A 15,836-nucleotide genomic window follows, 5' to 3' on the forward strand; every position below is an offset into this window, starting at 1 on the left:
TATATACTCGACCTCATGAAGTGAGCCATCAGCGGTGAGGCTAGCTGGATAACCGATGCTATGCGCTACATAATACACACTCTTAAAGCAGACGGCATGGCCTACTGAACTGAATACAAATACAGGCGATATAGTTGTTGGCAGTTGAACTCACAGCATGATACATTTTTGAACAAATTTGGTTTTAAAATTAGTATGTCAGATTAACATTGATTGTGAATTGATTCAATAAGCTTGGCGATGTTAGCTACAAGTTACGATAAATGGATAACATTTAAAATATGGCATTTATCTATTTGGATCAGGAACCAAGGCAAGGTAGCATTTTATGTACCCCAACATAATTTTAGAATTGTTGCTATGGGAGATGTCCTTACCGGAAATAAATGTTCAATTCAGATCTGTTGATATAGAGAAATAGTTACATGTATTTATATACCTCTATTTTTTGTCAATTGCTACGATCACTTGCTTGGTATTTATAGAATGAACACATCTGACAAGGAATGTGGAATAACAAACCCCTCCAAAAGCAAGTATATACTAATGCAAGGACAACAGGATATAATGACCGAGGAACTTGAGAAAAATAAAGTATTCGATTAACTGTTCACATTATGTATATGTTAACGTACATCTCAGCAATGACTATTCGAAAAGAGTGACTTTAATTTTCAATAAATAAAACTATCTAAAAATGGGACTTTCACCTTCAACTTTAGCAGTCACGTGAATGATCCACTGCTGTAAATGACTGCACCATAAATAAATCGTGTTCAAAGTGGAAATTGTAAAGGTCACGTTGATTAGAAAAAGATGATGAAGGGAAAATGTCAATATGGTTTACTACTTAAACTATATATTTAATCATTAATAAATATCATCGTCTTCACCTCGAGGACCTGTCACGTGACAATTGGAAATTTTCCGATAAGCCGAATGTTAATTTTCACGACAGCATTTTCTTTTTAACGTATAATGGCCTTTATTTGATTGTCATCACGTTGCATCCTAATCAAGTCATAATTAACCACATAAAGGTCAAATATTCACACACGTCATACCGATTGATCATTTATCAAAGTTAAACAAAAAGTTCAGCCAGACTTATTTCTGACACAGTACAAACAGTCTCAAGACAACTAGATTAGGGTAGTCACGATGCCATCACTAGCTATAGAGTATTCCTGCAAACCCTTGCAGGAAAAATCCAAATGGCTGAACACGTGTCAAGTGCAGTAGCGCTTCAACACATTTCTTTAAAAGTTACCAATGTACCTATGTTATCACCCAAATCATATGCAAGCTGATAGCAGTGATTAATTAGTACAAGTGTACTAAAGACAGACATTAGCCTGGCTCGACCTATCTTGTAAGTATGGCGATTTTTTTTGAATATGTTAGGATTCTTAGCTTTGTTTCCTATAACCATTGACAATTTACTTTGTCTATTGCAGTAACTACTGACCGTCATACCAGTATTGTTTTACATATAATATATAAACAAATCCCTACATGTGACAAAGAACATGTCCGCACTTTAAATAGATGAACAAGCCCCTATTTTTGACAAAGAACCTGGAGCTCGAAATATTGTGCTAAATAAAAGACGTTTCAAGTAATAGTGGTGTCTCGTCCCCGAGTCAAATGTATTAATTCATTGATCTGCCCATACACCATCTCCGATCCTCTAAGTCGGCCACCCTTCACCTTATGTTGTACATAATATGGCGAGATGTATATAACATATGCCACATAAATGTACATATGTCTAACATGTTATGAATGTTTAATATTGAAATCTTGCTAAAAGAAAGAGTGGAGGTGTTTTGAAAATATTTTCTCGGTTAATGAAAACACAGGGACATAATCTTGCATGATATGGATGGATATATAATAGTTTATGAATACAAATAATGTTGTTACTAATAGTCCATCTTGCTTGCTCCTTTACGAATGTACTATGCGTAAAATGATGTAGTTTCTATATTGTTGTGGATCTTGGGCCCTATTCACTTCTATTACACCCTAGTGACTGAACATAAATGACAATATCACATGAATGTTGTTGTCCAATGGTATAGTGCCATGTTGGCATTTCTTGTATGTTTTTCAGTAGAAATGACTGGTATTAGGGTCAGCTGCTAGAGCCGTGAACCTACTAGTTTATCCCATCGCGTGTTAACCCATACCATCTTTTTGGTGAGTGATCAGGAGGGAGTCTATGGAACACCTTTGTCGTTCTAATGGACCTTCGTCTGTTGGTACAGACCACGAGTCCGTATCTTCGGGTCGTGTGTTTTGTGAAGCCGTTGCATAGTATACAGGCTGGGCAAAATCTCGACAATATACTACATTATCATTTATTATCCAAAGAAAAACACGCAGCAGGTGTCGACCCTGTGAAGGGGTTGGGGGTACTGTACACACAGTGTGTTCATTCATTATAAACAGCATTAGTATTCGTTATAGCATCTGATCAAGTAATCCTCTCTCATATTTTAAACAAGAAAATGGATTCCTGGAGGAGACGTGTCTCCGAGCTCTAGAACAAACGTATACATTTACAGATAGAAGATTATGTCTAGTTATCACAAGTAGCTAGCGTTATTATCGTTCTGTGTACACGTGATCCCGTATTTACTGAACTGCAGTCATACCTTTTCCCTGAGGAAGTTCAACACGCCTAGACCGTGACTAAAAACCTCTGTTGATGATAATCCGTATACACTGTAACAGGTGTTGTTAATGGTGTATACTAAGCCTAATCACCGAGAGTCACAATAAACCTTCACGTTCAATGAAATAGCCTTCTCTTTAGCCAATCGTCGCCAAATCATACATCACGTAATTTCGTGATCTAGGTTTGCTCGTGACCGGAAATACCCGAAAGTACTCGAAATATAAACCCGACGGGAAATTCAAACACTTTTTTCTTTAAAAGTTATTTTACTGTAATATGTTTCATGACCCAATTGTCTACACAAATAGCAAAGGTCATTGTCAGTATTTAGCATCACCTTTAAGATGAACAAACAGGAAAGTGCCACTGGTAAGTAAACAATGTCCTTGTTAGTAGTGCTTGACTTCTTGTGTGGTATTCGTACTGTTTTGCGGTGATGTCAACACCAATTAGCTTTGTAGGAAATCAGCAGACTGTTTATGATTGCTTCCGGGGTCTTCACCTCCCACACCTTCCCAGCATGTGTTTGTAGAGTAGGTTTAAAGTGTCGGCGAGGATGGTAGGTTAATGAAGACACACAATACACGATTCAAATGAATACATTTATATAGATCTATGTATCAATACCATCCGTATTTGCCTATCGATATACACGTACATTAACACTTCACGGTTAAAGCGACACAGTCTGTGATTGTAGTAATTTTGATGGTTAACATTATATTGAAACATGTGATTTTCCAACTACTAAGTCATTGAAAAAAAAGCAGGTAGAGTTCTCCCCAGAAATTATCTGATAATGATAAGTAATTTACTGGTTACCACTATAATTCGCAAAACTCCATTCCATGCCTGTTTTGTGCACACCTCGACCTCTCCACCTCTTCACAATTCCACCATCCACTAAGAGTTGCTTCTGAATGAGTTCCTGTACATATATTACTAGTAAGTGTGTGCATTTTGTGACCAGACTTTAAATAATTCATGTAAACTGGTGACTCAGTGACGTGACAGACTGTGACACTTTAAAAGTTTAGAGTGCAGAGTGAGAGAGCCGGCGGCGAGTACAAAGGAATGTGAGCGATGAATTGGATGTTGATATTATTTAATAAAAGAACGTGATGACGTGTTGAGCGACTTTCATTCTGCGTTGTACATTGACCACGAAGGACGAATGCATTTAGGTATGCAGCGAAAATCGTTCAATCGAATCCCCATTGTTTTGGTAAGCTATTTGGTTTCAATAGAACACAGAACGGAGTGCTCACTTAGCGGTCGGACTTTGAACCAGTGGAAGAGTGTTTTGGTGAGTCCTGCATTGTATAACCCAAAAACTAAAATACATAATCATATAGATATGTTTATATAATCTTATATTTTAGATATATCATCACTTTCAATCTCAAAGATTTCCCGATACACTGTCAAGTAGGCTAACAAATCAACAGGTAGGTATGCACTTAGTAGTTAACTTTATATGTCAACGGCGGCAAGTGATATACCTCCCTTGTTCTACTTACTACTACACTGGCACTTTGAGTATACTATAGTATATATAATAGTATTCTGGCACACATCGCCTGAGTGGAGAGAAGAAATAACACATTTTATGACGATTTTAGTTTAGCTTGCCAACTTAGACGAGAACAGGTGCGATCATGTCTGAGAAGTACCAGGGGTTGTTTACAGGACGTAGTAGTTTTAAAAAATGTAGACCAGTTACCAGGCTGTTAGGTAATGCATGTAATGTGCCAAATCGATTTCTTTGTTCCAGGATTCCGTTCAAGTAATACAACACGAAATGTCACTGTTATATGTATCAGAGACCCCAAATACTAGTGAGTTCGATAATACCTTAGGAAAATATTGTGTTAATAGTTTTCTTTACCGGGAGAAATGATAATAGTAATGGCGTATTACGATGGCACTTTCACATATTGATCGAACACTTGTAGTGTCTGTCCACAGCTAGGGACCGGAACTAAAACTGTTGACAGCCAATGAATACTTTTATTCTCAGGGCACTTTAATGGTTTGACATTTATTTGATTTTCGTCAACACAACAGCCATTGATTGTTTCTTGTCTGCGTTCCCCTTGTAGCCTTGAACTACGACACCCCATAATGGGATAGCACTGCGTCATCCCGGCACAAACTCGACATTCGAGGAAATTCAATAGACGCTGGACCATTGTGGACGGTGGACGTACCCGTAAGTAACAGACATTGGAGCTACACTGCATCTTCAACTTTGAAAAGATATTCACAAATTGTCTCCGAGTCTCATGTAAAGACTATTTGCCACATTTATTCAAAAACAGCACCGCTTCGCAATGGGCAAAGGTGAACGCCGTCGTCGTGGTGGACGAAGGGCATGCCGGAGAGCTGGTCAGAGCCGTAGACCGATGAGACGTACTCGAGGACGAGTGGGTTTACGTCGTGGAGTGGCGGGGCGGCGTGTTTGGGGCCGTAGAAGCTTTGTGCCAAGCTTTCGGAAAAGGAGGGAAAGACCTTCACGTGGAAAATTAGTGACGACAATTGGTGGCTGGTTTGGAGTGAACGATGATACCGAGAACATTATTACAAATGATGTAATTGCTGGGACAACTCATGACGAAGCAACGAACGATGGAGACTGTGATTATGATGTATGTGTAACCGTATCTTTCCTCTGCATCGTGGCTGGGTTTGTCATGTCAATCCCGGGTATTGCATTACTGGTACACGGACTATCTTACGAAGACCAACAAAGCCTTGTTCCAGCGGGTGTTACTCTAATAGGAATTGGAGGAGCAATTCTGTTCGTTGGACTGATAGGTTGTTACTGTTTACGCGTATCATCAAACCTAGATGACGATGATGACGATGGGGAGGTAGTTTCACAGACAGGGAATTCACAGATATTAAACGACCCAGGACTACCCCAGTATATTGGTCCTTCAGAACATGAACAAGGACCACCCACCATTATAGACATGGAACCCATGTATAATACGCCTGATATTGCGCAACGGTAGGTTTAATTCCTTCATTTGATGTGCCATGATGGTTCAGATAGGTAGGTAGGTAGGCAGATGGATAGGTAGGCAGGTAGGCAGGCAGGTAGGTAGGTAGGTAGGTAGGTCGGTCGGTAGGCAGGCAGGCAGGTGTGTAGGTAGGTAGGCAGGCAAACAGACAGCCTGGCAGGTGGATAGGTAGGTAGGCAGACAGGCAGGCAGATAGGTCGGTCGGTAGGTAGGTAGGTAGGCAGGCAGACAGACAGGCAGGTGGGTAGGTAGGTAGGTAGGCATGTAGGTTGGTAGAAACTAAGGTAGGTATGTAGAAAACTCGTCATTTATCCCAAGGCTATTGTTTACGTCATTTGCAGTGTCAATTAACAGGTTACTATGAATACAGACACACAACGTTCATAACCGTTGACGGTCTTGTAAGGATGGATGTGAGCTAACATACCAAGTTTGAATAATCTATACATTCCAGCTGTGTTAATAGTAAATTGTTTCATCCACCCTCGTACTAGCCAGAGTTTGCTAAAAGGTTTATGCTCTAGTAACACTTTCTTTCATCGCTGGTGTATATCACTGTTGACTGCATAGTGTCACGTTTTGGTTTCTGTGGACCTTCAGTTTCATCCAGGGTGAAATCAATACGATTTTGTTTCTGAAATTCCATTTACGTGATGTATACAATATGGCGTAGTATTTCTATGGCTAGCGTACTACATGTAAACTAAGATAGACCAAAACTAAAACAACATATATGTATATTTATATATGTTGCATGTGGTAGTTTACACAAGTGGGTGGTAGCCTTGGTCATACGGATATACATGCACTGTAATCATCCTGTAATCAAGATAGTGTAAAAACTGGATGGCTCTGAAAATGTACACTCAGTCTGATAGACCTTGGGAGTCTACCAAATGACACTCTTCACATAGTTTCTCATGGACAGCTTGCATTAAAGTTAAAAATGGGGTGGAGTGTACTGACATTTGAGAAATCTCGCAATCAGAGACTATACCACCCAGCTGCGAGTGTAATTACATGTTTTACCAAAGACCATTGATAGCTTACGACTCTGGTAACTGGGGCTTCGGTTTACCAACATTATGTTATATAAGATAGTTGAGGCATACCCACATTATGAATAAAGACAATGGCTTTCTAAACAGATATACACAAATAAATGTAACACTATTACTATTTGATGTGGTAGATTACACACGTGTGTGGTAGTGGTTCCTCTGTTGTGCAAATCTAATCACCATGTGTGATCAACATGATGTAAACATTGGAAGTCCCAAAGCAGTACACTGCCTGAAACGCTGTAAACAAACCCTTGTTCGTGTCGTTCTATGGACTGGTACATTTGTATGTGTGTGGCCACTTGATAAAAAAACTAGCTTTCAGAGACGCCTCCCTACAGAGACTATGGCATAAAGTAGTAGTAATTTATTATAGTGACTTGTGACATTTTACAATAGGAAAACATAAAGAGAACCATTTTTCAACCAGCCTTTTCGGGCTTATAAGTCACTCTGATTCAAAATGTTTACAGTACATCAAATGAGCAGTACAGTTGTCTAATAAAGATATGGTTTAAGTTTTATCACAACAAAGCAAATAATATACAAAATAAATTACACTTTATTTATATCCAAATCTTTCTCTTCTTCTGCTGAAGGTACTTTCAATAAATTTCGCTAGTGGTCGAATACAATTATTTATAACGAATATAAAACTCTGATCAGAACTTTATGTACAAAAGAACCATTCTCTTCGCTAAGTAATTCAAAGATAACATTTTTGAGATCATCATATTGTTCACATCTCATAACGAAATGTTTTTCATCTTCCACTTCTCCTAAGTTACAATGGAATAAACTTAAACCAATGTCCATTCAATATCTTATCAATGTTGTATCAACATGTCGCAACGGTATTTTTAGTTTGTGTGTATCTTTAGCAAACCGAGTGCCTTGATTACCAGAGCAATATTTCAATATGCCTCAATTAGCACTTTTTGTTTGTTTCTATCACAGCTTGCTGATAGGCCATCTGTCACTGTCGTATCCGATAACGACAAATTAGTGTACGATCGAGATATTGTGATGCAGTGCGCTGTTCTCATGTGTTTTTAACTCTGTTATTATCTGTCAGGTCAAATCAAGCAGAAGTCCATTTCAATAAAGCTGCAGCCTTCTCAGAACAAGAACACATAACGTCACCAAACCAGGCAACTGTAATATCTGTAGAGAATGACTCTCCACCAAACTACAATGATGTTGTGATTGGCCAACAGGAGCAATCGTGATGTACATGCTCAACAAATAGCAGATGCTAGTTATGCATGCATGCATGTATGTATGTGTGTGTGTGTGTATATGTGTGTGTGTGTATGTATGTATGTATGTATGTATGTATGTATGTATGTATGTATGTATGTATGTATGTATGTATGTATGTATGTAATGCACACAAGTATAATACAGAAATGTAATTTAATTAAGAGTATATGACCACACTGTATTATTTTCACGTAATTTATGATATCAAAGGTAATCTTGTATATCTGAATAACATATGTTAATAAAGCATATTTTAATGTACATTTAATTTTGTATTTGTTAATTACTTGAATGAATTATTTGATTGTTATCTACTACATGTACATATATAAAATAAATGTTTTCAGAGGCTGATTTGTATTTTGTGACGGTGGGTTGGACGGGGGTTATGTTATCACCCATATATGTTTGTCTGTCTATCTGTCTGTCTGTCTGTCTGTCTGTCTGTCTGTCTGTCTGTCTGTCTGTCTGTCTGTCTGTCTGTTAGCAGGCTATATGTAATTAGATGAGGCATTGTTGAATGATTGCCCATTAGACTTTGCCAATTGAGTAGCCTTCCATAAAGGTCTGACCCTGGGTGTAATTAAAATCTTCAGTGAAACCTTAGTATTATTAGTATCAGTCACCGAGCCCCAACTCTCGAGGACATCCTTCTTTTATTTTAGTTTCGTTGATAATAACTGGACTATTAGAGAACTACTTTCTATTGTTGGCGGTATATGATCAGCCGAGTGTCCTCCAGTTGTGTAAATATTTTGATTTTAAATTTGTTGATAACCACACTTAAAAAATATAGCATTATCCGAGATAATGAGAAATATAAGATTGTTATTTCATCTCACCAGTTGTATTCGTCCCATTGCGGCGATGAAGTATTGCAATTCTAAGTTTTATTGCAACGAATCATTTATTATATATCATTCCCATATATTATGTACTACAGGACTATACGATTAATAATGAAGTCTTTGTTCGTTCGTGTTTAAAATAGCGATAGTTTACCGTCAGCTTTAGGCATCAGAAATACATTTGCAAAAAAGCTGACAAAACAATATGTTATTATAGTATGATTTATATGGCGAATAATTAACCCATATTCAACCTTCATTTATTTCGGGTAATTTATTGACTCCCAAATGAGACTAGTAAATTATAATTAACTTGGGGATTCATTAACATAATTGCGACGATTGCGCAGTATATTATTTTGCCATTTCGAGTTGTTTTTTTTTGAAAAACGATTGGCTGGCTTTCATTCTGACGTTTGTTTAGCAGAACAGAAGCGGGTTTTTTTTGGCGCCAGAAAAGCGACTATAAAGGTAAGCTTGTTAATTTCGTGACGTCGTTATACACAGAAAGGGGAGTGGTACGGTATGGGTACGGTACATGCCAAAATGCAACAGATATTAAGTAGAGCTATGTAATAGTAGATGTCAAAATCAGTGTGTTCTAAAGAATTATCCTTCTAAAAATCACTCATGTAGTAAAATTACGGCGGGATATTTTGACGTTGCAATGAAATTGTAATGAAAAGCGTACAGGAAATATACGAGTGGATTTGTTGTATTTTCGCGTTTCACATCACCTATTGTATTCAATTTATCAATTAAATACAAAATAATAATAATAATAACAACAACAACAACAACAAAACACGCAAACGCACTCTAAATTATCGCTACGAATTTATCTCACTCTAGCTTGATATATAAATTTCTATATTTTGTCAACTTGTACCTTTAGCCAGTGCAGATTTAATATATTTCCTAATATATTTCCACCGAATGTTGAACATATATGTGTGGGAGTATGTGTGGGAGTATGTTTGTGTATCAGAACTGCAGACTGTTATCATTTTGAAAATGTTCGGATTTGATAAGAAACAATATGTTTGCCATATTAGATTCTGTAGGCTATGAATAATATACATACATATATATATATATATATATATATATATATATATATATATATATATATATATATATATATATATATATATGTATATATATACAAAACGTACATCTTTTGTTCATTTTCGCCAATAATCTAGGGGGGGGCTTCAGTAATTACGGGGGGAAGGGGCAGGGGGATCAAGCCCGGTCTGTGACATAAAATGTACCCCCCCCCGCCAATAGTCCATTGTGCTAAAAAGTGTCGACCCTCCCTCAATTTCCTTATATATAAAATATGACCATCAAATATTTCAATGAATATTTTCTTTTTTTGAACACTTGGCGTCCCAACAGTAGTCAAAATGTATTAGTGTCATAACAGACAATTATCATGAATTTGACCATAGCACTGTGGAATAATAATTACCTCCGGTACAGCTCTATCTCGGCACAGCGGTTCAATGTAACTTCTTTATTTCTCTAGGGAGTTTAAAGTCCATTGCAGTCCCTCGCATAGTTTAACATCTGTGGATGAATTGTGTGTGTGTTTTTTAAAGTACCTGATCTATAGGAAATGTTACCGTCACGCTAGAATTACACTCTCATTAACGGCTTACACGCTACACGTCAGTGTAGTTTGATTTATACGAATTGGAAGTTTTCACTGATGAAATGCTGATTCTAAAACAACCCCTAATCTCACTATACTATGTGCTGTGATATCGACTGTGACGGGATTGGGAATTCACGGAAGATACAAGATACGTAACTCGATATCAGGTTCAAAGTATTTACATAAGAATTCGAATTAATCATGGCAGTTAATGACAGGTGTGGGATTTTCAAAAAAATGTCACTTCCGCCTGGCATTAAGGCTAAAAGGGGTTTTCATCCGAATGGGACTACTTTCTGTTGTTTAAAAATAAAACTTCTAAATGATCAGTTTTTACACATTCTCTTGTTCAGAACTCGTCACAAGTGTACGCATATTTATCAACTTGTATATATTAAATGTATATTCATTACTGGAGGGCGCTATTTTTCCGATATGCAAATGATTGATGACGTCATGATTGGATGGGAAGTATGCTATAATAAGTCTCTAAACCAGGGGGCCTTACAAAATCGTCCATATCGTATCTGATTAAGAAGCTGAAACAAGTGAATTGCGTGGGAAAGTTGTGGATTCACTTTAACCTCAGATCACGTCACGTGGTCTGAGCTTTATCAAATACTTGAACGGACGAACCAACTTTAATGTCAAAAGAACTCTGCATATGTAAGACTGAAAAAAGATAACTATTGCAAGGCAGTGGGTTCTAGATCACATGACTTTCTCATCCCTGCAGTAATTGGCTTTAATGTCACGTGCACGGTATGGCTAGCTAGTTTCCCATACTAACCTCAGGCAAATTCAAGTTGAATACACCTTGCATGATTCGTTTTTGTTTACCCAAGGGCACTAGTACTAGTACTACCACAAAAATCCTAATCATTTATATGAACTACTCGAATTCAATTCAGGTTATTTTCAGAGAGGAAAACGCTCACGGAGACAACTGAGGTTGGAGGAGGTGGGGGGGGGAAACATTATTTACACCAGTATCCCAAATAAGGCAACACGATAATCATTTAAATTTGAAAACATGCGATTTGTATTCATCCTGTATGCTATATATGTAGAAATTTCAAACAATTTGTACACATCACTGGCTAGAAATTGCCATGTCGTTCAGCGTCGAAACAGTCATCTCAAACATTCTCAATGGATCCAAATAGCCCATAATTACCACAATGTCATTAAATATTGCAATTCTCAATCTCGCTAGCTCTTCGAAGTTTTATTATCGGTATTGCAATATTGAAAAGGACGTCACCGTGCACTAGTTGGTTGACGATGACGTAATTGCATGACAAAAATAGGGAATTATGCCACATCTTGTTGACTTAGCAAAATGGACTAGATAATAATCTAAACCCTGTATCGTTTTAGCTTTTGATCACGATCAGTTGCGATTTGATTGAGGAGGGTTACTCGAGTCAATTCGTTTCTTTCCCTCGACACTATCTCTCAATCCCTCGATACCAGTCCTCAACACTTCATTGTCAATCACTTGTGTCAAGTCAGCGTCTTGAACGATGTTGATAAGATTGTAATTAACCTTCTCATGAATAATCGAACTAGTAATACAAACATTCGGATTGGGAATGTCAGCAATTAAGTATTATTATATGGAGCGAGACTCCTTGCTATTTCCCACACACACAAGTTATTTTCTTTGAACAGAAATATGGATTATAATACTCTCAGAGTGGTCGTTCAACGCCATGACAACCAGTGTCTACGTCACTGATTTTGCGATGCTCGAATTATAATATAAGTCAAACCGTCATTATTTTTCCTTATTTTTCATAAATTATGCTTGACTTGGTATAATATAATTATTCCTCAATATTTTGCTTCATTAAATTCTCCATATACTCGTGAACTAATGGCTTGACTCATTACTCGTGTAGCGACTCGTATTGGCAAGCTCCCTCAGGACTTTTAGTTCCCCTGGCTAAACGGAGAAAAGTATTGGGGGACCGGATAATTATGATATACCTATAATCACGTCTTTGTGTATTGCTATTTAGAAATCACGATCTCTATCCGTGCAATAATTTTCTGTGTCAGCCTGGCACACATTGCCCAAATAAGGTTATAAAAGTTGAGTATACATGTATGTATCAAATCGATTTGTGATATGACCTTCGCTTATATATAATTATATAAACATTACTGCCCTGGTATGGATTTGCTTAGTCCAAGGTCTGGTCCACACAGCAACATAATATATATTTGTTCTTCACTTAATAATAGTCAGAAATTTAGGAATATTTTATGGATACTCGACAACCAACTTTAATGTCCGAGGCTAATTTTGCTATCGGAATGTTTCTAATTTGAGGATAAAATTATAAAATGATAAGGATAAATTGAAACGATATCTTGCACTGCTTTCCACAGAATTGAACTGTTGTTAATTTTGCTGGTATCAAGAAAAATTATGTCACGCCTGGGATCCCTTATATTGGTTGCTATGTTGGTGCTCGCCGTTAGTGGCGCACTTGACGATGAGGTCTTGTTCAAAAGGAAAATTACTTACGATGATACATCAATAACAACCTACAAAACAAAGGTTAGTGGCCTTTCGACCTGTCGGATGCGATAACTGAGTGGTTTACTGCATTTTATGTAGACCGCAAAGATATATATATATATATATATATATATATATATATATATATATATATATATATATATATATATATATATATATATGAATAGATTGAGAGATGTATGTATGTATGTATGTATGTATGTATGTATGTATGTATGTATGTATCTATGTATGTATTGTATGTATGTATGTATGTATGTATGTATGTATGTATGTATGTATGTATGTGTGTATGTGTGTATGTGTGTATGTGTGTATGTGTGTATGTATGTATGTATGTATGTATGTATGTATGTATGTATGTATGTATGTATGTATGTATGTATGTATAAACACAACTACTAGAATAATTTGTTGACTTAGTTTTTTATATCTAGAAATACTAAATTACATGTTGTTATTCTTTCAGTCTCGTTGTTGGGCCAACCAAATATGTAAAGCTACTCACAAGAGGGAGTTCAACTGTCAATGTGCTCCCTACAATGTTTGCGTGGCAATACCCAACGCATTTACCAACGCCAAGTGCAGTCGATATGCAGGAAACGGATATGTGTATCTACAGCCATAAAGTATCCGGTGTCTCAATATATAGTAAGCGGACAGGAATATAGCCTATTGCTATTTCAAGAAATTCTATTCAAATCTCCCTATCCACTTTACTTTCAGTCACAAAAACATGGACACCAAACTAACAGGAAGTCGAATTCCACGAATTCTTTTTAAAGCGTCCAATTTCGAATCCTGTGGTCGATCTGTCAGTAAAATCGTTTCCTTTAATCTATAGTTTATTTCTATTGATGATCTACGTTATTCACCGATTACAATGTAAGATTGCTAGTCGATATTCGCAGAATTGTGTTTACCGACAGAACGATGCAATACAATCACAAAGGAGAAGTTCTTATTTTAGATCACATAACATAACCAAAGCATTTATAAAAGTTAATTGGGGGAGATGGGGAGATACCTTTCTTCTTCTTTACTAATATCAAACGTTTAGTTGAATCACGGGGCACCTAGCCTTAATGAGGTACATCACTCAAGGAAATATAGACATTTCCGTAAACTATGGGTTCTGGAGAGTCATTTCATGATTTTACATCACCTACAATTGCTTGAGATTTCAGAGAAACATCAAGTTCGTCTTGTACCTTTATAGGGTATCTTTGCTGTGGCCCCTGCTCGGTGCATAATAATGGAGGTCAGCTGTTATATTCATGATTGCACAATGAATATTCATGACTCCGATCCTGGGAGGTTGTTCCCTCAGTGTCTCATGAATATTCATTCCCCTTGATGTTTTGTCCCAAAAATAAGTATGTCAACAACAAAGTGAAAGTTTATTGCAAAGAATTCTGTCAAAGTACAAATATTCGAACCCCTTACATACATATGTTTGTGTGTATTTATATTCATTTCTTTGTTGAATTCATGTGTTATTTGGGATAAACAAAACTACAAACAAAGCCTGGGTCCCCTGTGGTTGAATACGTATTTTGTGTTTGTGGCTATACTAGCTAGATCTGGGAAATAACGTAGGAGCAAGATATTACGTTTGTTTTACAATCTGTAACAAATATTTACTGTAGATACGTGTTCAACTGGTGACATTTAATAAATTATAATATCAAGTGCATTAGAAAGTGTTCTTGTCGTGTGAGAAAATGTGATGTTTGGTTTTAATCCATACATTCTGTGAGCCTATTTAGAGGTCAAACATAAAGATCGTAGGTCAAAGATAGAGCACTTAACTTGGTTTAAAAAAATTACAAACACATCTATCCTCGGCACGTGACCGAGGGCTATTATTACACTTACTATTGCATCAAATGTAGCCTTTATTTCCATACTTGCTATCCATTACATGGAAATTCAAACCAGACGGAAGAGATTCATATAAATATACACAAAAAGATTACCTATGTCATATTTCGGTTTCAGAACTTTTCATCGATACAACCATATAGCTGGTGTAAGTTAACGTTTTGCTCAGACACATGACATTTGCGGTGCGCTGATATGCAAGGTTCTGAAAGTGTGCTATAAGACGTACATGTACGGAGCTCTGACAATATAGGTAATTATCCACTTATTCACAATATATCGATAACCCTGATGTCATATTTCCCGATATATCTTACTGTGACCATGCATTTCATCAGGCTCTGCTTCGATTCGGTGGGTGTGAGGAGGGGGATGGGGCTTCTGCTCATATATCGGAATAAATTATATATCTCTCTCAAAGTCTGAAGTCGAAATCATCCACATATTCCTGTATAATTGGTATGCGTGACTTTTGTTAGATAGCAACACACAAATGGTGTGCCGCTATTGTTTAGACTCCGGCCTGTTGACCCGGTCATGATAAATTTGAATGCCAATAGAGGGACTATATGAGTTAAACCGCATACCACTTTCGACGGCACGAGATTTAAATTTTAGTATGATTGTGATCATATCGGATTGAGCGGCCAATAGCGTCATATCCTTCATGTTTTCAACAGTACACAACCAGCAAGCGGTATTAACAATTGCGGCCCTAGTTTTGGGCATACCAGTCAAATCGAAACAGCAACTTCCTTAACTTACGCTAATGGTAGGAACCAAGGGAGTGGCACTAGAGATGACTGCGAATAGTGAGTCGTGACTGTGCACGATACAGCAACGATAGAGCACGATCGTCA

At 37.1% G+C, this 15,836-nt stretch overlaps 1 protein-coding gene and 1 long non-coding RNA gene across 2 annotated transcripts; both read left to right on the plus strand.

The window, feature by feature from the left end:
• Positions 1 to 3,860: 3,860 nt before the first annotated feature.
• LOC144435887 (uncharacterized) lies at positions 3,861 to 8,058 on the plus strand. Its single transcript, XM_078124528.1, has 3 exons — positions 3,861 to 3,989; positions 4,786 to 5,696; positions 7,846 to 8,058. The coding sequence occupies exons 2-3, from the start codon at positions 5,017 to 5,019 to the stop codon at positions 7,997 to 7,999; spliced, it is 834 nt and encodes a 277-aa protein (XP_077980654.1). The 5' UTR covers positions 3,861 to 3,989; positions 4,786 to 5,016; the 3' UTR covers positions 8,000 to 8,058.
• A 1,194-nt stretch (positions 8,059 to 9,252) lies between these two features.
• LOC144435764 (uncharacterized) lies at positions 9,253 to 14,782 on the plus strand. Its single transcript, XR_013480904.1, has 3 exons — positions 9,253 to 9,352; positions 12,939 to 13,110; positions 13,562 to 14,782. It is a non-coding gene; the product is annotated as an uncharacterized LOC144435764 (long non-coding RNA).
• Positions 14,783 to 15,836: the final 1,054 nt, after the last annotated feature.

This window comes from Glandiceps talaboti, chromosome 5 (assembly GCF_964340395.1).
Source record: "Glandiceps talaboti chromosome 5, keGlaTala1.1, whole genome shotgun sequence".
In the NCBI taxonomy this organism is placed as follows: Eukaryota; Metazoa; Hemichordata; class Enteropneusta; family Spengelidae; genus Glandiceps; species Glandiceps talaboti.

What these genes read in the sequence shown, in the direction of transcription:
- LOC144435887 (XM_078124528.1), top strand. Translation starts at nt 5,017, where the DNA reads ATGGGCAAAGGTGAACGCCGTCGTCGTGGTGGACGAAGGGCATGCCGG. An exon ending in ACGCCTGATATTGCGCAACG is followed by an intron (nt 5,697 to 7,845) that starts GTAGGTTTAATT and finishes ATTATCTGTCAG; the next exon opens with GTCAAATCAAGCAGAAGTCC.